We start from the raw sequence: 25,390 nt of genomic DNA, 5'->3' as shown, positions 1-25,390 counted from the left end.
TGATGGAAACCTTAGCGGGACCCCCAAAAGTAGTTGTGATGAGTAAGAGTGAGATTAAGGGCACAGACAGACAGCCATATTTCTTGTGTTAGGATATTTCTTGTGTTAGGATTGCATCGCAGTGCACAGACTGGCCCGGCATCTCTCCTGACCTGAGCATGACGGCGTGATGCATTTCTTTGCAGCTGTCACGCTCAGATCAGAAGAGCCGACGGTCAGTCCGAGGATTGCAACGAGAGTCCATCTGTCTGCCCCCTAAGAGTATGAGCCACATTGCTGGGAGTTGTAATTCACAACAGCCATAGGTTAAAGGGGTTGTCCACGCTTACGATACTGATAATATATCCTAACGGTATGATAAACCTGGACCACCCCTTTAAAGACCCCTGGTCTAAGGCATAGTTTCCATGTATTGCTGTAAAGTGGTTTTCCACGCTGCCTTTTGCACCTATTGATATAAAAACTGCAATCTTTTAAAAATTCCATTAGTGTTTGCCTTTTAATCTCAGCCCAATAGTTTTGTTTGTTCATTTACACCATATTGGTGCAACAATTTATGTTGCCAGATGGGGTAAATATTAAAAGATTTGCAAAAACAAAAAAAACATTTTATTTTTTTGTGAATTAGACACAGTCAACGGGCCCCAATGCAAAATCTCCAACAGGGCCTTTAACTATCACTCGTCTTAAGGACAGGTGCAGACAACCGTATTTTCGATCTAAGTGCAATCTGACAAAACTTTCGATCGCATCGGACCAATGATACTCTATGGGGTCGTGCACGTGTCCAAGGAAAAAAAAAAATTGCTGCACGCCCGAGTTTAGTCTGATAATCAGATTGCACTCGGCCATGAATGTAAATGATTCCGTGGAAACCATCGGACTGCACTTGGATGACATCTGAGTGCAGTTTGATTTTCACAGACTAACACAATAGAGACGATATAGAAGAAAAAGTTCTTAGCATCTGAGAAAATTGGATCTTACTCTGATCAGAGTGCGATTTTCTCAGATGACAAAGCAATACGCTTAGCTGGTCTTTGAATATTAGCCAAAGGGATCTTTTAGGACTCCTCAGGCTCCAAAGCCCAGCTGCATCTGCAGTCCCTGCACCTGACCAAAAAAGAACACCCCAAAAAAAAAAAAAAAGGAACGCTTTCCACTCGAGAAACTTGTCGGATTTAACATCTTAAAAACTAGCCAAAATATGGCAGAGTCCAGACATGGGAGACTCCATGTTCTTCCATACATGTCCATAGAGGTCTAACAGATCCCAAACACCATTAAGCCTAATATTTAGAGAGTATTAAAGACCTGGTATATATATTTCTGCCATTTAAATAAACAATTACCGATGGCAGCCATTTTGTGCACTAAAAGTTGCCCATAGCAACCAATAAAAGGTATGCAGTGATTGGTTGCTGTGGGCAACGAGGCCTGCTTTGATAATTGAAGCCTTTGATTTTAGTTAGAACCAGGACCACAAAATATAATCCCTATTAAATTCACAGGCTATCAATAATGGTTAAGCCGGGCCAGAGGGCCTCAAGTATGGCAGCTACTTCTGACAGAAAATGGAGCAGTTGTCCATAGCAACCAGTTCATGTTGCCTCATGGCCCTTGCTGGATTTGATGTAACATAATAGTTATGTAAAAGGATGTCCTTCACCAGAGACCCTGTAATATCGAGCATCTAAAAAGCAGAGGCTCTGGCTAATAGACCGGGCAAACCTACAACATGGCAACAGGCCCCCCTTATATTACACATTAGTGGTAAACAGGAGTAGAAATTAATATGGAGAATATCCTTGCTCCAGAAAGTCATTCCTACATGCAGTAGATGTGTCCATTTTGCAATGAACCAATAGTTGTAAGAGTACGGTATAACTATACATTAGTATTTGCAGCTCGGCAGCCATTTTATAGGCCACAGTACATATTAGTCAATGTGTAAATTGTAGAAATACTTAAAAAATATATATATAATGGTTATTGGCACATTACACCTGAGCACAGACCAGTTAGTCTAGTCGCAAAGTTATAAGTTCTGTATGTAAACACGACGGGAGACAAAACATACAAAGGTCCCTTCTACAACAAATTCCCTGCATTTTTGTGAGGTTCCAGGATTATAGCACCATACAGATTTATATCATAATATGATTAAAAAGTCACCACTCTGGCAAAGCAAAAGTACATCTGGTTATGTGCCGACCACATTGGTGGGTTACAATGCACAGTGTACACACTTACTTAAAAGGGATGGGGTAGGGGGGTTCAGACTTTTATATAAAACTAAAAATTATTTAAAACAAGTATATGAGATACTCATTCCTTTTAGTAAATCCATATCACCATCTAGTCCCCCAGAAGAGGTATTAGGGGGGTCACTACTATTAAGAAAATTGCTTTCATTGACATTGTATGTGCTCATGGACCGGATTTTGGGGCCCAAATTAGTACAGTAGTTTCTTAGATTATGTGCGCATTTCAGATAACCATATAGTCTGGTCGGGCACCCCGTCAGCGTATTCTGACATCTCTAGTTTGGACTTTTTGTCTCTGGAGGACTTCATATGTCCATGCAATTAATGGATATTCTATTGATTTCACTGTGCACCATGTAGTACTTAGTGTCACCTCTAGAAGTGCTGTTGGATAAATGAACACTTGTGATTCCCAGCAGATCACAGCCGATCGCTTGGATTAATAGTACTGGGACATCCTGTGATCTGCTCATCTTTTTTATTTCCATTAAAAGGGACTCCAACTTGCAAACTCTCTGAACACCGTGGGCAAAATGTTCCCTTTTTGTTCCTTAAAACCAGAAATAAAAATGCAGATTATGTTGAAAGTTTATAGAGCAATCTTCACATGAGTAGATGTCGTTATTGCCACCAGATTTTAGGTTATTCGCCTGGAAACCATAGAGTGCAGTATATTCACGGCAAAGTTTCCACTTGCCGTACATAACTGAGATGAGTTCTGCTTGGAGGGCACTTCCAGAAAGTCTTTACCACTGAGAAGCAATACAGTGATGTGCTTTACCAGGCACGATATGGTCCTGAATGTCACCAGTCAGCCATAGTGGAACATGTAGCAGAGTCCATCACCTCCAATGTTCCCGGTGAGCTCTTGGGGTTAATGTCTAGTGTCTGTTAGCATGGCAATTCCTGCGAGGTGAAGACATTCAGGCTGTCGATTCCTGGCCTGGATAGCACCGGCAACAACCCACAGTGGAGAACTCAATCTCAGGTTTTGTGGTCTCACCCTCCAAGAGAACATCAGCAGAACTGTTCCACTCCCTGATCATATCTTCTACCCTGGTCACATAAAGAATCGACAGGAGGACTCCGAGGAACTAGAAGAAAAGTAAATTCTCAATGTAAAGATTCAAGAATACAATCTTTTCTATGAGGAAAAAGGAAAGTTACAAGGTCAAATATACTCTTTAAAAGGGGTAATCATGGCACCTGATCACGTGCCCCCTGTCTTATTAGGGTGCATCCACAATACCTGCCCAGCAGGTGACTTATGCAACGTTAGTCGCTCCTTTAAACAGCACTTTTTTTGCATATGCAATCATCGTATGGATATACAAGCACTTATCCCCCCAGTAAAAAGGACATCTTTTTTGCAAAAATCTGATGTGCCAGTCATGAGCAATGTAGGCTAGGATTCATATGCAAATCAAACTGAAGTGCACCGAGGGCGTATCGATATACTTGACCAGCTTCTTCCAAATGCCATGACACGCCCCCAGTGCACTTCCAGCCCGATTTGCATACAGCTTCTACACTACATTGCTCATGACTGGCATAGCGGATCACTACAAGAAAACACTCAGCTCTGAGAGTATCAAGCCTTATTTAGACTTTCGTGCAAAATGAACTGTCTACGAGTCTCCTGATCCGAAAGCGACCATCTTATGAGGCTGTCGAGTTTGGGTTAGGAGACCCGTGGGCAGTCTATGCATTGTGGTCCGTACTCACACTGTGATGCCTTGAGGTCTGAATTCATCCCAAGCGCTATAAGATCTTTTGGATTATGAGTGTAAAGATGTGTGCGCCTGGTTCACAGTCAGCAAATAAAGAGCTTGGAAGCAATAAAAGTATTGAAGTACACAATAAACTTAAAACTTTGCATTGTACAGTGATTAAAGGGGTTGTCAACTACTTTAAAAGTTAACCTTAATGGGGGCCCAAGGTGGTGTAAGAATTAAAAAACAAAAACACTATATTCAGCTACTGCACCAGTGCCGCGATACAGTACCGAGTGTGGAGAGGCAGCGCTGGTCCGGTAAAAGTGTAGGGTTTTTTCCATTTCTTACATTACCCTGGGCCCATTTAAGTTCATTTCTATGCCAGGTCGATAAATTGTGTATTTGGTGAAAATTTTATTCCCTGGTTTCTAATCTGAGATCCCCAGCATTTCTGCAGCAAAATTTGTGCATATTTTCTGCATTTATTCATGCACTTTTATGTGCATTTTTGTTGTTGTTGTGGAAACACACAAACAAACAAAAAGAACGCAGCAAAATAATGCCAAGTCAGCGAGTTTAACCTACAGATGTAGAATCCCCAATGAAATTAATGGGTAAAATGGGGACAGTGCTGAGAATGTCTGTGAAGCGCTGTGGAAATAATGGCGCTATATAAAAGTGAGTAAAATAAATAAAATAACATGCTGCAAATTAAAAGAAAAACAAACCGCAACAAAAGCCAGTTTCAGGATTGATTTTGCCGCCCATCCCCCCAAAAAACCCAACAAAATACAGTAGTATTGGGATGAGAGTTAAAACCCATCCTCTATACTGGCACTGTGAAATGATTCAGATTTTACGTGCGGAATATCCATACGAAATACTCAACACCGTGAACCCAATCTTAGAGTAATAGAGAACCCCCTTAAGCGTAAAACCGTCCTTAATATAGATTTGGTGTTAAGGCATTTAACCTAAGAGCATTAATAAATGGATGTCGCCACAAGAATTGCAGACCATATGCCCTATTTCAGCGTATGTCAGAGAAGGGTCTCCTATTGGGACCCGCCGTCTATAAATAAGACTAGACAGCTACTTAGCTGTTCATGCTCCTGTGCACACTGACCTGTGGGAGTAGGATACCCAGTAATGCTCCGGCCATGATTGTGTAATTATCCAAGAACCAGATAATGACAGCATTCGTGCAGCCTCTGACGTGGATAAACTCCTGAGCCGCCTGTCTCTGAACAGGAGAGGGACGACATGGTGTCAAAAGGAACATACATGACAGCAGTAATAGTAAAAAGAACAAACATTAGGCCGGAGGTAAAGACATGAGATTGACAACGTGATCTAAGAAACATTTTTTATTATACCAAAAACATTTGCCTCCCCCCCCCCCCTCCCCAAAAAACAACAACACCCAGACAGAAAATTAAGTGAAAAAAAAAAGAAAGTCGCAAATGAAATAAGTGGGGCCCATATGGCTGACATTGATCCTGCATGGACAGAGTATGCAAGACCAGTTCCTAGTTAGCATTAAAGAGGTAAAACACATCTTTCATCAATATTGAGGATGAAAGCAAAGCCCACCCTTCAGGGACAATATTCTTCTTTTCATTTACCGTATTTTTCGGACTGGGCGTGGGGAGCAGTGAATATTGATTTTCCTTAATAACCGGCACACTGTGCCTGCAGCGCAGCTCCTGGTATGTATGGCACCCTCATCCTGGTCACGCTACACAGAAAAAAAAAAACTTTCATACTCACCTCCTCTCTCCTCCAGCGCTGTGTTCCGCTCTGTGCCAGAATAGTCCTGGCGTGGGGAGCAGTGACCATTCATTCTCCCTAATAGTGCACACGCTGTAGCCGCAGTGTGGCTCCTGCTGCTCTCGGCTGTCAGCATGCCCACTATTAAAGGCCATGAATATTCACCACTCCCATGGGTGTGGTGAATATCCATGGCCTTTAATAGCGGGCACGCTGACAGCCAAGCGCAGCAGGAGCCGCACAGCGGCTACAGCGTGCGCGCTATTAGGGAGAATGAATGGTCACTGCTCCCCAAGCACGCAGTCCCGGTGTGGGGAGCAGTGACTATTCCGGCACAGAGCGAAACACAGCGCTGGAGGAGAAAGGAGGTGAGTATGAAAGTTTTTTTTTTTTTCTGTGCAGAGTGACGGGGATCAGGGGGTGCCAAGCATACCAGGATGAAGGGGGCCATGCATAGAGGGATGAGGCGTGAGGGGGCCATACATACCAGGAAGAGGGATGAAGGTGCCATACATACCAGGATGGGGGATATTAACAGAATTGGGGGACATTACCCCTATAACTGTGTCAGCAGCAGACCCCCTCCCCCTTAACAGGGGATCATGACCACATTTTTTTGCTTAAATTTTTTTTCTATTTTCTTCCTCTAAAACCTAGGTGCATCTTATGGTCCGGTGCATCTTATAGTCAGAAAAATACAGTAAATGCATGCATTTGGGTTTCATTAAAAAATTTGCACCATTTGGTTTTCCCAGGCTCATTGTTTCTCTGCACATTAATCTTTGATGTGGTCTATGTTCATAAATAAACAGAGAGGAGCTCAGAAAAAGACTGGTAGAAAGAGTTACAAATTCTCCATTATACCGGGCTGCATGACGGATTCTCAGTTAACTCATCCTGCAGCCATCGAAATATAGAGGCTATAGAAGACAAATGGTGCAAAATGTTTAACGAAACCCAACTGGAAAATTGGGAAAAAGTTATTTTAAACCCCAATTTAAAGTAAAAAAAAAAAAAAAAAAGGCCCTTAAAATGCAAGACAATAGTACATACAAGTAAAGCAATGCTCTCATCAGGTACATACGTTTAGATCCATGGCCTTGTATCCGCACAATGTATTCATTACTATTGTCTGCAAGAAAGAATAAAGTAGTGACTGGGATGCACCGCTGTTAAACTGGTTGCAGTATGAAATGCTGTTAGACGGGATTGCACAGTTTGAGGTTTTTGTTTTGTGTAAATTGAAAAAAAATCCAGACAGAGAAAACCATTAAGTCGTACAAAATAAAAATGTGCAATACCAGTCATAGCCCATGGTCCGAGAGTGGCGCTTTTTCTGGAAGCGAGTAGGCAAGCTTTTCTGATCTCATACAATCACACTAGCCTTTGTTTGAGCAAGAGCCATTATGAGACACACAAGAGCCCAAAATGAGAAATACTGGTATGAGACCTTGCATGCAGATTCACCCCCCCCCGCAGATTAGTCAGTCATACCAGGAACGTCTGGTCACAGTTATTATATCATTACCTTGTTGGTGATACAACATGTATAAGGCACTCCGCATGCAAGAGGCCCGGGAGCTGAGCAAGAGTGATACTCATTCTTTTCCCAGTCTGTAAACTCCGCTCCACCACAACACTTGAACTAGAAATCAAAGATTTTGTGTCACTAAAATATTCATACACCCCACCCCTACCCTCTCTTTTTTCATCCCTCTTTCAAAAGCAGTGCTATACCTACCCACAGGTATTACAGCTCAGGCCTATTCAATTCAATGGAGTTAAGCTGCAATACTCTCAGAGGGGCAGGCACAGCCTAAAATACTGGAGCGCTAGTAGAGCATGTACAACACAAGTACCACACATGAAACAACTGAAAGCTGCATGCATGGGAAAACCAAAACAATGAGCCGGAGCATGGGCTGGCATATGTGCAACGTGTAAGAGCATGTTCACACTGCGGCCATGTCACAGACAAAATCCAAGAAAAAAAAAGAAAATGAGCCTATACCCTGTAGTAAATAGTTAACATGATTTTGATTTAAAAAAAAAAAAGCATAAAAGCTAATTACTATTTACTTACTACAGGGTATATTGCTCATTTTGTTTTTGTTTTTTTTATTGGGTTTTATGCATGGGAAAAAGACTGAAAGACTGCACAGCCAGATGAATAGAAGAAAAATCTTTATTAAAAAAAAACCCCACAAACTAGAACCGGCCATCTCATTAAACCACGTAACAAATAAGAAAAAAAAAAAAATTACACAAATGTGTTAATTAGCGATGGACATTGGGGACTGCCCTCCCCAAGTCAAAGTAAGAGTTAAGCTGGCTAAGAAAGATATATGATCCATCTATTTATTTTTTTATTATTTTATTCAATTTATTTATTTTTTTACTCACTTGTATAGCGCCATTAATTCCACAGCGCATTACAGACATTATCGTCGCTGTCCCCATTGGGGCTCACACTCTACATTCCCTATCAGTACGTCAGTTCCCTATCAGTTACCCGGGGGAAACCCACACAAACACAGGGAGAACATACAAACTCCTTTCAGATGTTGTCCTTGGTGGGATTTGAACCCAGTGCAGCAAATCGTATCGCCCCTTCAGGGGGTAATTTATTGGAAGCCCAGACTGTCTTATATACAACTTTTAGAGATGTAAGCAAAAATAAGTTAAGACATAAAAAAAAACAAAAAAAAAACCTTGGAATAGAATACACAAACACAAAACAAAGAAAGAACATAGAACTAAGTATGTATATATTGTAATAAGGTTCCATATCATATTTTGTAGGTAAGATCTTAATTCCCGCTAACAAGCACACGGATCTATGATGACACATGCTTAAATGTTAATGCCGCTGTGATGTTCAGCGTTTCTGGGGGAAAAAAAAAAACAAAACGCTGCATAGTTTGTGTTTATATTAAAAAAAAAAAAAGTTCTTGTATTTATCTGGATGTGACTTTGGAGTTTTTGCCCCATGAAAAGCTGCAATACCAAACTCAACCTGAGAAGATATGTGGCACTGTTTTTTGGAGGATAGCAGCAGATTGTCTAATCCTTTATACTCCACTAATACATACATACATATATATATTTTTATACTTATGTATTTCATGAAGGAACAGAATTCAGGAACAGTCACCTGTTTTTGCACAAAGTCCAAGATATTTTTGAAGTCAAGGTCATCGTAGTAATTCTGGATTCCCTTCCGAATGTTTTTATTCAGGAAATCCATGGTCTGGTGTAAAAGAAGGACATCATTAACTGATCTGAGGATTGGATTACAGGCAGCAATAGTAAGAGAATAGGAAGGCACAATGGAGAAAAATAATACACACCTGATTTCTAAAGATTAAGCCCATGATCCCCCCAGTCAACTCCAACAGGAGGCAGACCCCCAGAGTGTACATGAACTACAAAAGGAAAAAAAAGTAAAAAGTTAAAAACATACAGATACAACGCGGTCATGGAGACCGGCCTGAGCGCAGAGGATACGCACCACTTGGAGAAGGCACAGGTTATCTCGCAGCGAGGCCAAGACACCGATGAAGGAGACAACAAACATGACCACTCCCAGGAGGATGAGGAGGATGGCAGGAGCAAGGAAGGTGCCTTGTAAAGTCTTATATTTCTGCCTCTCCACCTCAGCGTAGATCCCAACAGCCAGGACGAATGCGCCTATCAGCTGGGGAGGAAGAGAGAATTTAAGAATAGGTAAGGCATCGAATACAAAAAGGATTCCAAAATCACCAGTGAATATAAAAGGTATGGAGTCGAATAGCGTTAAAGAAGCACTCCTCCTCCTCCTCCCATCAAAGTTTTTATCCTCTCAATATATTGCAGTCATCATATTATACAGCACTGTGTACTTACAATTGCTCATTTTTCCCTTCTACCCAGATAATGCTTCTCTTTTCCATTAGATCTATGACATCACGTGAATAAAAACAGACTAGCTGAATCCTTCTAAGCTCTATGTAGAAACAGGAGATTAATTTTCCCTGCATGAGTCCTGAGTCACTGCAAAAGTCCCTGGCTGGGGGAATGGTAAATGCAGGGACAAGAGACTTCCTATTTCTACATAGAGCAGAGAAAAGAGGAGAATTAGCTGGACAGAAAGACAAAATGAGCAATTGTAAGTACACAGTGCTGTATAATATGATGACTGCAATATATTAAGAGAATAAAAACTTTGATGGGAGGAGTGTTTCTTTAACTCTATTCTTGCGAAAGGTGGCTGCCACAAAAAGGATATGGACAGCTTCAGGAGGCAGTTTTGCATTATTTTGGACTAAAAAAAATCATTTTTGCAATTGGGTCTCATTTAAAATTTTCCACCATTTGCCTTCTATATTACACTGTCTATTGCCGCCTGCCTGCAGAACGAGTTAACTGAGAATCTGCATGTGAGCTCAGTCTAATAGAGTTTCCAACTATTATCTGTATTGTACTGAGTTTCTTTCAGCTGATTTACAATCACATGAAAAGTTTAGCTCTCCTTACGTGGTCATAAATCAGAGAGAAGCTCTGGTGGGGTGGGGAGGGGGGAGGCAGTTAAACTCCCGTGATAATGAACTCACTGACAGACTCTCAGGTAACTCAATCTGCAGCCTTAAAAGCCAAACACTGCATGCAATGAAAGCATGGCTCTTCCCAGAACAGTAATCAGAGCTGTGCCACATGGATGCAGAAAGTGCACTGAAAAGCGCAAAGAAAAAAAAAAAACAAAATATCTGGAAGTTGCAAAGGCTGTAAAAGAAATGGGGGCAAGATGAAACGTTTCCAGTGATTCTTTATCCTCCGTGACACACATTTCTCGAGTAGACGCAGTTTACCTTACGCTGCATGCTTTATGTGTAGGAATGTCACCAATACCCTCACATGTCTGGACCTGACGTAAAGAACAAAAAAATGTCCCATAACTGATAAAAGGAGAAGATTCTCATAATTATCTTCAGATAGTATCACAACAAAGCTGCTCCGAAAACTGGAGGAGGAGGGGGAAGGAAATCAACAGCCAGAGAAGGAAGGCGGATAGGTAAGAAATCCAGTGTCTACATGTCACAGATGGACATTTTTTTTTTTTGTCACCCACCTTCCCTAGGAATCCATGGAGGGCTCCATCCCAACTATTATCTTCCCGTCTATGTATTTCAGGACTAGAAATTATAAAATTAATGTGTAAAAGGTCCATTTAGATGAGCCATAAGTATTATTTATTATACAGAGCCTTGAAAAAGTATTTATACACCGTGAACTTTTCCACGTTACAGTCACGAACATAAATGTAGTTTATTGGGATTTTATGTGATTTATGAACACATAGTAGCATGTATTTGTGAAGTGTAAAGGAAATGCATGGTTTTCTAAATATTTTAAAAATATAAGTCTGAAAATCGTGACGTGCATTTGTATTCAGCCCCCTGTAGTCCGAGACCCCTAAATAGAATCCTGAGTGACCAATTGCATCCAGAAGTCACATAATTAGTAATCCAAGTCCACCTGTGTGTAATTTATTCTCAGTATAACTACAGCTGTTCTGTGAAGGCCTCAGAGATTTGTCTGAGAACATTAGGAATCAAACAGCATCATGAAAACCAAGGAACACATCAGACAGGTCAGAGATAAAGTTGTGGAGAGGAGTAAAGCCAGGTTAGGTTATAAAATAATAGTCCAAGCTCTCAACATCTGACACAGCACTGTTCAATCCATCATCCAAAAATGGGAGTATGGCACAACTGCAAACCTACCAAGATATGGCCGACCACCTAAACTGACATTTCAAGAAAGGAAAGTACTAATTAGAGAAGCAGCAAAGAGGCTCATGGTCACTCTGAAGGAGCTGCATATACAGTGGTGGCCAAAAGTATTGGCACCACTGCAATTCTGTCAGATAATACTCAGTTTCTTCCTGAAAATGATTGCAATCACAAATTCTTTGGTATTATTATCTTCATTTAATTTGTCTTCAATGAAAAAAAACACAAAAATAATTGTCCTAAAGCCAAATTGGATACAATTCCACACCAAACCTAAAAAAGGGGGTGGACAAAAGTATTGGCACTGTTTGAAAAATCATGTGATGCTTCTCTAATTGGTGTAATTAACAGCACCTGTTACTTACCTGTGGCCCCTAACAGGTGTTGGCAATAACTAAATCACACTTGCAGCCAGTTGACATGGATTAAAGTTGACTCAACCTCTGTCCTGTGTCCTTGTGTGTACCACATTGAGCATGGAGAAAAGAGAGAAGACCAAAGAACTGTCTGAGGACTTGAGAAACCAAATTGTGAGGAAGCATGAGCAATCTCAAGGCTACAAGTCCATCTCCAAAGACCTGAATGTTCCTGTGTCTTCCGTGCGCAGTGTCATCAAGTTTAAAGCCCATGGCACTGTGGCTAACCTCCCTAGATGTGGACGGGAAAGAAAAATTGACGAGAGATTTCAACGCAAGATTGTGCGGATGGTGGATAAAGAACCTCGACTAACATCCAAACAAGTTCAAGCTGCCCTGCAGTCCGAGGGTACAACAGTGTCAACCCGTACTATCCGTCGGCATCTGAATGAAAAGGGACTGTATGGTAGGATACCCAGGAAGACCCCACTTACCCCGAGACATAAAAAAGCCAGGCTGGAGTTTGCCAAAACTTACCTGAGAAAGCCTAAAATGTTTTGGAAGAATGTTCTCTGGTCAGATGAGACAAAAGTAGAGCTTTTTGGGAAAAAGCATCAACATAGAGTGTACAGGAAAAAAAAAGAGGCATTCAAAGAAAAGAACACGGTCCCTACAGTCAAACATGGTGGAGGTTCCCTGATGTTTTGGGGTTGCTTTGCTGCCTCTGGCACTGGACTGCTTGACCGTGTGCATGGCATTATGAAGTCTGAAGACTACCAACAAATTTTGCAGCATAATGTAGGGCCCAGTGTGAGAAAGCTGGGTCTCCCTCAGAAGTCATGGGTCTTCCAGCAGCACAATGACTCAAAACACACTTCCAAAAGCACTATAAAATGGTTTGAGAGAAAGCACTGGAGACTTCTAAGGTGGCCAGCAATGAGTCCAGACCTGAATCCCATAGAACACCTGTGGAGAGATCTCAAAATGGCAGTTTGGAGAAGGCACCCTTCAAATATCAGGGACCTGGAGCAGTTTGCCAAAGAAGAATGGTCTACAATTCCAGCAGAGCATTGTAAGAAACTCATTGATGGTTACCGGAAGCAGTTGTTCGCAGTTATTTTGGCTAAAGCTTGTGCAACCAAGTATTAGGCTGAGGGTGCCAATACTTTTGTCTGGCCCATTTTTGGAGTTTTGTGTGAAATGATCCATGATTTGATTTTTGCTTCATTCTCTTTTGTTTTTTCCTTGCAAGCAAATGAAATGAAGATAATAATACCAAAGAATTTGCGATTGCAATCATTTTCAGGAAGAAACTGAGTATTATCTGACAGATTTGCAGGGGTGCCAATACTTTTGGCCACCACTGTATGACTAATAGTTTTCCTGTGTACAAATTCTCCCACCTGAGCTCAGGTGGGAGAATTTGTACACAGGAAAACTATTAGTCATATATGCCACAAATCTGGCCTTTAGGTGAGAGTGGCAAGAAGTAAGCCATTTTTTCAAAAGGAGGCCATAAAAAGCCCCATTTTCAGTTTGCAAAAAGCCATATAGGGAACACAGCTAGCATGTGGAAAAAGGGGCTCTGGTCAGATGAGACTGAACAAGAACTTTTTGTGCTAAATGCAAAACGCTATGTGTGGTGGAAAACTAAAACACTGTACATCACCCTGAAAACACCATCCCCAACGTCACACATGGTGGTGGCAGCATCATGCTGTGGGGAGGATTTTCTTCATCAGAGACAGGGAAGCTGGTAAGAGTTGATGGGAAGATGTATGGAGCTAAATACTGGTCAATCCTGGAGGAAATACACGGGTCGTGGCACGGCCTCACTCCATACAAGTGTATGGAGCGAGGCCACGAGGAGGAAGAGGAAGAACTGTTTATTTGGTGAGAATGGCTCCTCTTGGGGCTGGGACATATAGGGCAGCAAATGAAGACTGAAATGTTGACCTTTTTTCTGCTTCCAACAAATCAACATCATCAAGAGTACAGATGTGATCGAGAGTGACAATGATGCCTAGACGACAAAGCATCCCCAATATGGTGTGTATGGTGGGGCGCTCCCGATATACAGTGGTTAGTATCCAAGGAAGAACAACTGGTAAACCTACAAAAAGCTAATGGGTGTCCAAGGACCATTGATGCATCTGGTCCCATCTCACTGAAGAGCGACTGTAGCACAAATTGCTGAAGACGTTACCACTAAGGTCACATTCACACATTCATGTTAATTTAACAATTTGTGAGAAACTGAGAATATTTTTTCTAAAAAGGCGTCATCCTAGTTGTACCCCTTTGTTTCCCCGTTCACTGAAGAAATGCTTGTTCTCAAGCCAAGAAAAAGACCCCTTGAAGCGTTTTTCTGTTTTTATTTCATTCCTATTATATTCAAATTTATCACTAAGCAGTGGATCCGTAAGACATGGAAGCATTCTGGTCTGAATCCATGTTTCATGGATTCCCATTGATTTGAAGCCATGTTTCATGGATCACCGGTGACTTGTAGATGGAGCAAAATAGGACTTGTTCTGCTACTGACCCTGGGCCACTGGCAAAAATGCCTATAATAGGCATGTGGACATCAGAACTCGACCATGGAGGCAGGAGGCCTTTTCTGATGAATAACATTTTCTTTTCCATCATGTGGATGGCTGGGAGTAATATGGCACCAGAGTGAGAAGAACATTAGCTGGTGTGGGCAGTGTGTTGGGGCAACGTTCTGCTGGAAACCTCAGATCCTGACATCATGGAAATGTGACATGTGTCACCTACCCGACACTGTACAGACCAAGTTCCCCCATCATGGTGGAGGTATTCCCTAATAACAATGCATGGTTTAGCAAGAGAATGGTTGGTCAGGGTTGATCTGAGGAACATGAGAGAGATAAAGCAGATGACTTGTCTCCATATTCCCCAGATGCAAGTCCGATCGATCATCCGTGGAATGTGCTGGAAACTCAAGTCCAATCCATGGAAGCCGCACAGATCAACAAAGAGGATGTATAGGATCTGCTGATAACGTTTTGGTGCCGATATCACAGGACACAATATTTAGGTAGGTGGATCAGTAGAAAGCCAAGTGGCAGCTTCTGTGGTTGCCATCAATGTGCGTTACCCCTCATCTGTTACGCACATAAGCCCTTGCTATAGGCCTCTGCTGAAGATTTAATTTGTACCACTTGATAAATCCTCCTATAGAGAGCATTTACCATATGCCACAATATAAGGCAGGTATAAAAAATGCTGCTATAATATACAGACATTTAATAAGTATGACAGTACCATACAGCGCCACAAGTTTTCTGTTCTTGACCATTTTCCATTAGACATGCCGTCGCTGATAACACGGCACTCCCTGCCAGAGCAGGAACTGATAAGGAGCTTACAAGAAAATAGAACAATAAACCGCAATTAAAGGCACATGCCCACGAAAACAAGGTGACAAGCAGTTATCAATTTGGCAATATCCTCACCTGAGGCTATGTGCCCACGATGCAGAAATGCCGCATATTTTTTCCACTTCTCCCTGGCAGGAAAAACGCATGCGGATTTTACATGCGTTTTTCCTGCCAGGTAGAAGCGTTTTTGCAGCATTTCTGCATGCGGGTTATCAAGCGCTTTTCCAAGCGATTTTAGCATCACTTGGAAAAGTGCTTGACAACTTGGTCACACTATATAAATCCATGCAACCGGCATGGATTTATAGTAGTGTGACCAAGTTAGTTAAAAAAAAAAAAGAATAAGAATGGTAAAAAATAAAAAAAAGAGATTATACTCCCCTTCTGATGACCTCCCGGTGTTTTCTCTGCTGCGTCCAGTGTCTTGGACGGCTCGCAGTGGTGTGAAGAACCTGCAGTGATGTCATTGAGTCATGTGACAGGTCACATGACTCAATGGCGTCATGGCAGGTCCTTCACAACACCGCGACCCATACAGCAGACCAGACGGAGGGGAGAAAACACCGGGAGGTCATCAGAAGGGGAGTATAATCTTTATTTTTTATTTTAAATTCTTTTTTTAACAGGTTCTATGGTACCCGGGTCTGGTTGAGAGTCTCCTCTTCTCCAGACCTGGGTACCATCCGCACATTGAACCGTGTGATATCCGCATGTGCCGATGTAGTGATGCGGATGTCACGCGGTCCAATGCAAGTCAATGGTTGCGATTACGCTGCGTGTCCACAAAATTAATGGACATGCTGCGCATTTTTCCCCAATGATAATCCGCAGCGGAAATTTCCGCAGCATGTGCACAGCAAATGCGGATTATCATTGGAGACCATGGGGCAGGTATTACCAAGCGTTTTTTAAGTGTTTTTTGCTGCGGAAATTCTGCGGCAAAAACGCTTGAAAAACACATAGTGGGCACGCAGCCTCAGGCTAAGTGCCCACAATGCAGAAATGCTGCATATTTTTTCCGCTTCTCCCTGGCAGGAAAAACGCATGCGGATTTTACATGTGTTTTTCCCGCCAGGTAGAAGCGTTTGTCAAGCTTTTTTGCAGCATTTCTGCATGCGGGTTATCAAGCACTTTTCCAAGCGATTTTAGCATCACTTGGAAAGTGCTTGACAACTTTGTCACACTATATAAATCCATGCAACCGGCATGGATTTATATAGTGTGACCAAGTAATAGTTAAAAAAAAAGAATAAGAATGGTGAAAAATAAAAAATAAAGATTATACTCACCTTCTGATGGCTCCCGGTCTCCTTCTCCGCTCCGTCCAGTCTCCCCGGTGTCTCGCGGTGGTGTGAAGGACCTGCGATGACGTCATTGAGTCATGTGACAGGTCATGCGACCGCCGACATCAGCGGTCACGTGACTCAGTGACGTCATGTCAGGTCCTCACACCACACGCATCGCTGAGGAGACCGGGGGACATCGATAGGCAAGTATATCTTTTTTTTTTTTTTTTACAGTTTCTATGGTACCCAGGTCTGGATGAGAGTCTCCTCTTCTCCAGACCCGGGTACCATCCGCACATTGAATCGCTTCATATCCGCGAGTGCACATGTAGTGATGCGGATATTAAGCGATTCAATGCAAGTCAATGGCAGCAATTACGCTGCGTGTCCGCAAAATTAATGGACATGCTGCGTATTTTTCCGCAATGATAATCCGCAGCATGTGCGCAGCACATGCAGATTATCATTGGGGACCATGGGGCACGTATTACCAAGCGTTTTTGCTGCGGAAATTCCGGGGCAAAAACGCTTGAAAAACGCATAGTGGGCACACAGCCTGATACTTCTAATGTATATTGTTAAAGTATAAGGGCGCATTTATGCAGACCAACCGGCAGCTCTAAACGACTGCCAATCGGTAAAGCAGGTGGAGACTGCGCTGGGCGGGGAATAGAGCTGGAGTGACTGAGGCTTCAGATCTACAAATCTCTCTACAGCAATTAAAATGCTGATTTTTCCGTAACAGAGGAACGGACAGTCTAAGTAAACAGTATTGCTGGACTTGTCTTTGAAAGAGCTACACGCACATATAAATAGTTTGGGGGTGAAATACTGCTGACAGATTCCCTTAAGGGAGTATTTATAGTGGTCAATTATAATGAACATTCACCCAATGAATGAATGAGCTGGCTTAAGATCACAGTCATACAGCTGTATAAATCGGCCATAGATCGGAATGCAAGGCTCGGACTGGCCACCGACTCTCCCGACTAGAGCGTGACAGCTACATAAAAATACATAAAGCTGTCACGCTCTGGTCGGGAGAGCCGCTGGCCAGTCCGAGCCTTGCATTCCGATCTACGGCCGTCTGACTCTTCCCTAAACATCATAGTTCTCGGCAGCACACGATCCTTTGTAAATGTGCTACCAAGAACAATGACAGCGTATAGACACTGAACCATCTAGTACAAATTGTTTTATGTGCAATGGAAGTGCGGTTGACCTTTCTAGAGCAGGCTATGACTGAAGCCATATAGCTGATTAGCAGTCATTTAATGCCGAACGGCAGCAAGGGTAAACCCAACTCTATCCAGTCTAATCTTTGGGTAGACCCTAAAGACCCTTTAGAAAGCTGCTGGCCGAACAACGGTTTAATCTGATGGGTGAACCGGCAATTATTTCGCCCAACTCACCAAAAGACAGGAGCATGCGCTTGTCCGTGCGTGCCTGTGTTCTCTATGAGTGAGCCGCTGACAGACCTTTCTGGAGGTGGCTTATCTCACAAGGAATAAAAGAAATCAGCAGTCCAAAGTCGGGCATGCAGGATCCTTATTTCTCTGGACATAAACTGTTGGGGTCCGCCACACAATCTGTCGGCTGATATTGGCGGGGGATCAGCTGATGTTAGCCTTTCGACTCCATAAACATTAGACCTAGTGCACACCTTGTCTGTGGGCACTTTCGTTAACGACACAGGGGGCACACTTCCACCTCCAGATAAGGGGGCACACTTCCACCTCCAAAGCTGCAAGCAGTTTCGGTCACAGACACATAAAGGCATGCATTATAATGAGCTATTGGATACTTTTCTTGCACAGGGACCTTTTTCTTTATATGTCCACAAATGGTTCATGGAGGTACAGCTCCGACAGTCTGGATGGATACGTGGCATCCGCCTACAAAAAGACGTATGCTGCACGGTATACAGACTTTTTTGTGGTCTTGTATATATGAAAGCGCAAGCTGTATTTCTTACCTATGCAGGCAAATCAGCGGTATTCAGACCCATAACAGCCAGAGAGAGGCTTGAAGGACATGCTTTTGGCTTCTGTCTGGTGAATAGTGGCCCGCGGAAACATTAAAGAATAAGCTAGTAGCTTTTCCCGTCATACACGTTTAGTTAAGTGCAGGAGCGCAGCCAGAATTCCTCCACCATATTCTCTTAACCCTCCGTCACATACAATAGGCCTGACAGGCACATCTCTTTTACTTTCATTTCCCCTTCCTCACCAGATTGTGAGGAAATCCCCTCCCTCCAGGTAGTCTCCTGTCTCTAACAGCTCTGTGAAACCTCATACCACAGTTGGATTGCAGAGCTTCAGGAGGACAGATATAACTGCGCTAATCTCTCAGGCTCATTGCATGTGAACATGTCACACTCAATAAGGTTGGTATTTTATGTTTTTATTCATCACAATTGTTTATTTAGCTTGTTTTATGAATGTATAGCACAAAGTGTGAGGATATTTTATAGAAATAAGGCAGATTAAAAAAGAAAGTGTGCTGCTTAGGCATATACATTAGTTCCCTAACACATATTCATTCTCTTGCTTTAGATTATCTGCTGAAATGGAGAGCAAAATGTACAATTTATCAAAAAACCTTGATGTTGAGGAAGTAACAAACATGCTGTTAGATGATGCAGACCCCACACTGAATGAGGATTTAGGAGAGGAAAGTGAGATTGATTCTCATGATGAGGTGGAAGTATGTGAAGTGGATTCTGAAACAGAGCAAGATGGTGACAGTGATGAGGATGAAGATGTAGAATCTTATTATATGGGAAAAGATAAAAAAAAACAATGGAACAAGAAGCCACTCCAGAAAAAACGTAGGGAACCTCAAAACATTATTACTCACCTTCCTGCAGTTATAGGAACTGCAAGTAATGCAAAAACTGCAGTTGAATGCTGGAATAGTTTATTCACAGATGACATTCTGGACTCTATTGTCACATATACCAACCAATATATAGACATTATAAAGGACAAGTTCATCTGCAACAGAACCATCAAGGCCACAGATGAAATAGAACTGCGTGCTTTTTTTGGATTATTATACCTTGCAGGAGCTTATAGGGCAAACAGACAAAGTTTGGAGGAACTTTGGAGTAAAGATGGGGATGGAGTTGAAAAATTTGGCCTTGTTATGTCCATAAACAGATTCAAGCTTCTAATTCGTTGCCTTCGGTTTGACGACAGAACTACCCGAACCGAACGTAAAACACATGACCGACTTGCTCCAATTCGTGATATATTCCAAAAATTTGTTGAAAACTGAAAAAAAAGCTATTGCCCTGGGGAGAATCTCACTATTGACGAAATGCTCCCTGGTTTTCGTGGTAGATGTGCCTTTCGTCAATATATTCCATCAAAGCCTAACAAATATGGAATAAAAATGTATGCCCTTGTTGATGCCAGTAAGACCTACACTTACAACCTGGAAGTTTATGCAGGAAAACAACCAGAAGGTCCTTACTGAGTCAGCAACAAACCCAGTGATGTTGTAAAAGGACTGGCTGAGCCCTTATTTGGATCGGGTCGCAATATAACAGCTGACAATTGGTTTTCAAATTGTGATCTGATTGATTATCTGAAAATGTAGAAGCTTTCATATGTCGAAACTGTAAGAAAAAATAAAAAAGAATTGCCTACACAGTTTGTAAGTGTGAAAGGGAGACAACAGTACAGAAGTATGTTTGCATTCCATAATGGAAAGGTTTTGGTTTCCTATGTACCACAAGCAAAAAAAATTGTACTTCTTCTATCAACACTTAATGATGATGATGCCATCGATCCTGGGACTGAGGCACAAAAAAAAAAAAAAAGGAGATAATTACATTTTATAATGCAACCAAAGGGGGTGTTGATACAGCTGATCAGATGTGCTCAACTTTCAACGTCAGCAGAAACACCAAACGCTGGCCAATGGTCATATTTTTTGCTATGTTGAATTTGGGTGGTATAAATTCACAAGTCATTTACCTTGAAAACAAGCTTGAACCACTCCGTAGACGATTCTATCTGAAAAAATTGGCCCATGAACTAGTGCTTGGAGAGCTACGCAGGAGAAGTATGAAAACAATCGGTATCCCCTCTCGCCTTCAAGTTCAGCTCAAAAGATTCCGCCCAGAAGATGATAGTGAAAATTCACCACCTGCACCACCTCCCAAAAGAAGGAGATGCACCACCTGCACCACCTCCCAAAAGGAGAGGCACCACCTGCACCACGGAAAGCGGAATCAGAAGGCTTTCTAATTATGAATGTCACAAATGTCATAATGCAATCTGCCTGACACATGCAAAAATGATGTGTAATGCTTGCTCTTTGCTCTGCAAGTGTAATTTTTCTGGGGAAACTTCAGGATCTAATTCTGATTGAATATGTGTTTAATAGTACTTAAGGTACCTTTAAATTAAGTTTGTTTCCATAAATTTTCTTTGTAGAGTTTTTTGACAGAGTCGAACTGGGGACTATTTGGCGGGAGTTTTGAAATGTTTGTATTTCAGAGTTATTTAGTTTTATGTTAAGTAAATGGGTTTTTTTGCACCTGATTATGTGTAGTCTCTTTTATTACATCCCTATGAAGGTCACTGATCACTTTTAGAGCACTGAAAATTGCAAACATTAGATATTATAGGTATTTTTCTAGCCTGCGCCTGACAGTCACATTGTATGTGAACTCTTTAGAACCGATATTGTATGTGACGGAGGGTTAAAGGGGTTGTTCAGTGAAAAGAAATCAACACCTATCTGTTAGGAATCGTCTTTCTGTGCTCCCACCTGGGAATAGAGCAGGAAAGGTGCTGCACTACTCTGGTCGCAAGCGCCACCATTGTCCAACCATGGAGGCAGTGCTACTACACCGCGCATGGACACTGTCCAAATCTTGTCGAGCATCGCATTACTGGTGTTGTAGGATGTGTGAGGACACGGGACACCGTGTCTGTCACCGATTTCCCCAGTTTCCAGGCAACACAGGACGTTGTTTTGTCTGGTACTGAGCAATGGTGGAATTATGTTCATTCTGCTGTTGAAGCTAGCAAAGAGTGGCTGTCTGGGGATGATTAGGAGGTATTTAACACCTGATCATTAGGCGGGCTATATAATCCTGCTCCCTGCTCAGTGCCTTGCTGTTTATTGCAGTTTTGTGTGCTTGGTGGTGAGTGGTGCTAGCATTAGGTTATAATTTTCAGGGGTTTTCTTTTTCTCTTCTGGTTTCATTTCCTGGGGTTCTCGCAGAGGTACTCACCTGGTTTTGACTAGGCACCAGCCGCGTCACCAGACACCAGCTGTCCAGCGACAGTGGGCCTGGGAAGGGCTCTGCCAAAGTTCCCCTTCCGTTTACTTGGAGCAGGGTGATGAGTACTCCTGGCCCTCAAAGGCTCGCCTAGCTGGGCAGCTTGTGCCAAGTGCGTCTGTGGCTGTGCCTTTGCTGGTTCGGCACCAGTCTTGCTGGGTCCCTCTGCAAAGCATATAACACTATCCAGTATATGCTTTAACTTATGGATCAATGGGGGTCTGATCACTGGGACTCACACTGATCTCCAGAACAAGGCACTTTGGGAATGTAAGGAGTACCTATCACACAATGTGACGGCCAAGCTTGGCTTTTTCTATCAGTTTCCATAGATAATTAATAAAGTGGCGGTCAGGCATACTCACTGCCACTCCAGTTGAACGGGGATGTGGGTGCCTTGTCCTGTAGATCGGTTGGGGTCCCAACCAATCTAAAGAATATCACCTTTCTGGCGACAGCTTCTTTTCACGTGACTACTTCTTTAAATTCTGCACTTCTCTAAAGAGGAAGGCAATGGTTGGAACTAGGTGGAAGATCCCAAGATTGGCGCCCGCCAGGCTGTAAAGGGAAGCTTGAGGTGATAAAACGCGTGGGAACATTCATCTCAATTCGGTCACAATGATCCTCTGATGTATACGGCAGGTGAAATCTCTGGCCTTGGACAATCATCAATTCAAAGAATGAATGGATTCTGTGTATTATCAAAACCCCTTTGGCACCACCAAGTGATTTCTGGCATGGCACATATCACAAGAATTGATTTACGTCACCCTTTTCTTGAACTACTGTGTCAACGGGAACAGAGTTAAAGGGAGTGGTTCAGCGCACGGCTGCCCAAAGTCAATAGCATACGGCCAACCTTAGTTTGTTTATCAAATAACCATACTTTCCAGAAATCACCAGGGCCAAAGCGATATATAAGCATTGTGTCAGCAAGGAATGCTGGGAAGTTTCAGCTCTGTAGCCTGTCAAATTGTGAATGCAACTGCTTCTCGAGCTACAGACAGAAGTACAGAAATAATATGTACTATTCTGTGATTGACCGATCTGTTATGCGGCTGCTATAGAAATCAACTTGGCCCATTCTGCACCTCCATAGTCCACCAATTTTACGGGATCAACGAGGAAAAAAAAAAAAAAAAAAGGGGGGTCCCATTGAGTATGGTGTACGGACCCTACAGAGATCTCAGTTCTGCCAAACCATAGGGGTCCAGTTTTTGTGTATTTAGACAGTAGGAACCAATAAGCTGATGATCAAAGGTGGATATATGCTTAGTGGATTGGTGGTGGTAAGGACCTGCAACCTGTGCAGTCGCATATTGACCCTAGAGGTAAGAGGGCCACTTCCACCACCAAAGCAGCTGGAATTGTGCATCATTATGAGCTATTAGACTGCAGAGGGCCCATGTTCTGTTCTTGCTCATGTTCCCTATCTGTGTCTGCCCCAGGTGGTGGAATACAAGGTTCAGAAAGACTTGCACAGAGGGGTAATTAAAGGGGTTTTCCAAACTGGAAAATTTGGCTGCTTTGTTCCAAAAACAGTGCTACCTACCCATGTCCACAGGTTGTGTCTGGTACTGCATTTACTTAATTGAAGCTGAGATAACAGTACCAGATACAACCCATAGACAGGTGTGGTGCTGTTTCTAGAAGAGAGCAGACAAGTCCAGATTCAGTACTAGTCTGTAGTTTTGCAAGGCGAAACACACCTTGACTAAGAAAGTCAGGTAACTAGTTGTTAGGTAACTGCTTAGCTATTGGATCCCCTCCAACTGGTCCGGCTAGTTTCATTGATCTTTTTTACCTTTATTCAGTGAGGAAATATGTAACCGCCTGAAACTATAAGATACCTCCCTATAGTCAGCCATATATACACACAAATAGGATAGGGAACAGGACAAGGACCGGGCTGCAAAAACAACGATCTGAGATATTCCATGTACTGGAGACTCCCAGCATTCCTACAATTTGCCCATTAAAGTACCACTAGATATGGAAATGTTTGATATGTCACTGGCAGAGATTACAACGGGTTGTCACCTAACAATCTACCGGGCCTGGAATGGCTGATAACAGAAAACAACAGATAGGTGTGCAGCTTACATTATACACTGGATGGGTAAGTGCACGCATAGTGCAGACTGCTGTCACATCAGTCATTACACCCGCCCCATACAGTTCATCCAGAGAAATGCCACTTACCCAGAATATAGTACAATATGCAATCAGGGTGAACTTCAGGCACAGGTACGGGAATCTGGAGCAGTAACGAACTTCTTCATTAGCCATGAGCACAGGTCAGGGGTCTTCGTCCACTCCAGATGTATGGGACCCTGTCGCCCAGGTGGCACTTTGTAGCTCAGGTGAAGAACCTTCCTTGTAGACCATGTGCAGAACTTTTTAGTAGGCAATGTAGAGGAGAGGAGCTCCTTGCAGCTCAGGTGGGGTAGAGGAGAGGAGCTCCTGGCGGCTCAGGTGGGGTAGAGGAGGAGAAGAGCTCCTGGCGGCTCAGGTGGGGTAGAGGAGGAGAAAAGCTCCTGGCGGCTCAGGTGGGGTAGAGGAGGAGAAGAGCTCCTGGCGGCTCAGGTGGGGTAGAGGAGGAGAAGAGCTCCTGGCGGCTCAGGTGGGGTAGAGGAGGAGAAGAGCTCCTGGCGGCTCAGGTGGGGTAGAGGAGGAGAAGAGCTCCTGGCGGCTCAGGTGGGGTAGAGGAGGAGAGGAGCTCCTGGCGGCTCAGGTGGGGTAGAGGAGGAGAGGAGCTCCTGGCGGCTCAGGTGGGGTAGAGGAGGAGAGGAGCTCCTGGCGGCTCAGGTGGGGTAGAGGAGGAGAGGAGCTCCTGGCGGCTCAGGTGGGGTAGAAGAGGAGAGGAGCTCCTGGCGGTTCAGGTGGGGTAGAGGAGGAGAGGAGCTCCTGGCGGCTCAGGTAGGGTAGAGGAGGAGAGGAGCTCCTGGTGGCTCAGGTAGGGTAGAAGAGGAGAGGAGCTCCTGGCAGCTAAGGTAGAGAAGGGGCACTTTCTATTAGCCCAAGTAGAGTTGATTAATTTCTTGCAGCCCACTTCAAGTAGTGGAATCTCCTTGAAGCCCAAGTAAAGCCCGGAGCCTCCATGCAGCAGGTCCTTCCCCCTCCTTCCTGGCTCAGTGGTCAGCAGCGCAGGTGAGTGCAGCACAGAATGGATGTGTGCAGGTGGTGGGGACTCCTCCCGGTGTGGGCTGTGCAGGGAGCTGCACTGGGTGTGATCAGGAGGAGCAGTGTGTGCTGGGCGGCAGTGGATGGGACTTGCAGCTGCAGTCTTGTTGTTGTTGATGACTCTTGAGTCACCCTAGGAAACAGGAAACAGGATTATCCAGCACTGAGCCCTGGGCAGGAGACGTGCAGTCATCAGCTGAGTGCAATGTGCAGGAGTTGGCAAAAATAAATCCCTGTCGACTTATTCCAATGGGTGGGCTTCCCCTGGTAAGCGATGGGGCTTCCCTTAACGGTGGGCTGGCAAGGGATTGGTAGGCTGTGCCAGCTTGTTGCTGAGCC

At 43.3% G+C, this 25,390-nt stretch overlaps 1 protein-coding gene and 1 long non-coding RNA gene across 3 annotated transcripts in view; one reads left to right on the top strand and one right to left on the bottom strand.

Annotated features, from left to right (window-relative positions):
- Positions 1–41: 41 nt before the first annotated feature.
- TSPAN15 (tetraspanin 15) lies at positions 42–25,390 on the bottom strand. The gene is made up of 8 exons (XM_073641652.1): positions 24,071–25,390; positions 9,264–9,449; positions 9,103–9,177; positions 8,907–9,002; positions 7,281–7,397; positions 6,837–6,884; positions 5,109–5,225; positions 42–3,361 (listed from the first exon to the last, which is right to left on the bottom strand). Exons 1-8 carry the CDS (start codon positions 24,155–24,157, stop codon positions 3,191–3,193), a joined length of 897 nt encoding a protein of 298 aa, XP_073497753.1. The 5' UTR covers positions 24,158–25,390; the 3' UTR covers positions 42–3,190.
- Positions 24,103–25,390, top strand: part of LOC141155037 (uncharacterized) — a 53,887-nt gene continuing 52,599 nt past the window's right edge. The window contains exon 1 of one of the 2 annotated variants that reach the window (XR_012247505.1): positions 24,103–25,318. This is a non-coding gene — a long non-coding RNA (uncharacterized lncRNA). The remainder of the gene's footprint in view (positions 25,319–25,390) is intronic. The other variant, XR_012247506.1, reaches the window with a different exon arrangement.

Source organism: Phyllobates terribilis, unplaced genomic scaffold (assembly GCF_046119375.1).
Source record: "Phyllobates terribilis strain yellow unplaced genomic scaffold, ASM4611937v1 Scaffold_7__3_contigs__length_470593459, whole genome shotgun sequence".
NCBI classification, from domain to species: domain Eukaryota; kingdom Metazoa; phylum Chordata; class Amphibia; order Anura; family Dendrobatidae; genus Phyllobates; species Phyllobates terribilis.
Note: the sequence above shows the minus strand (reverse complement) of the source record. Positions and strands in the feature narration are given on the sequence as shown.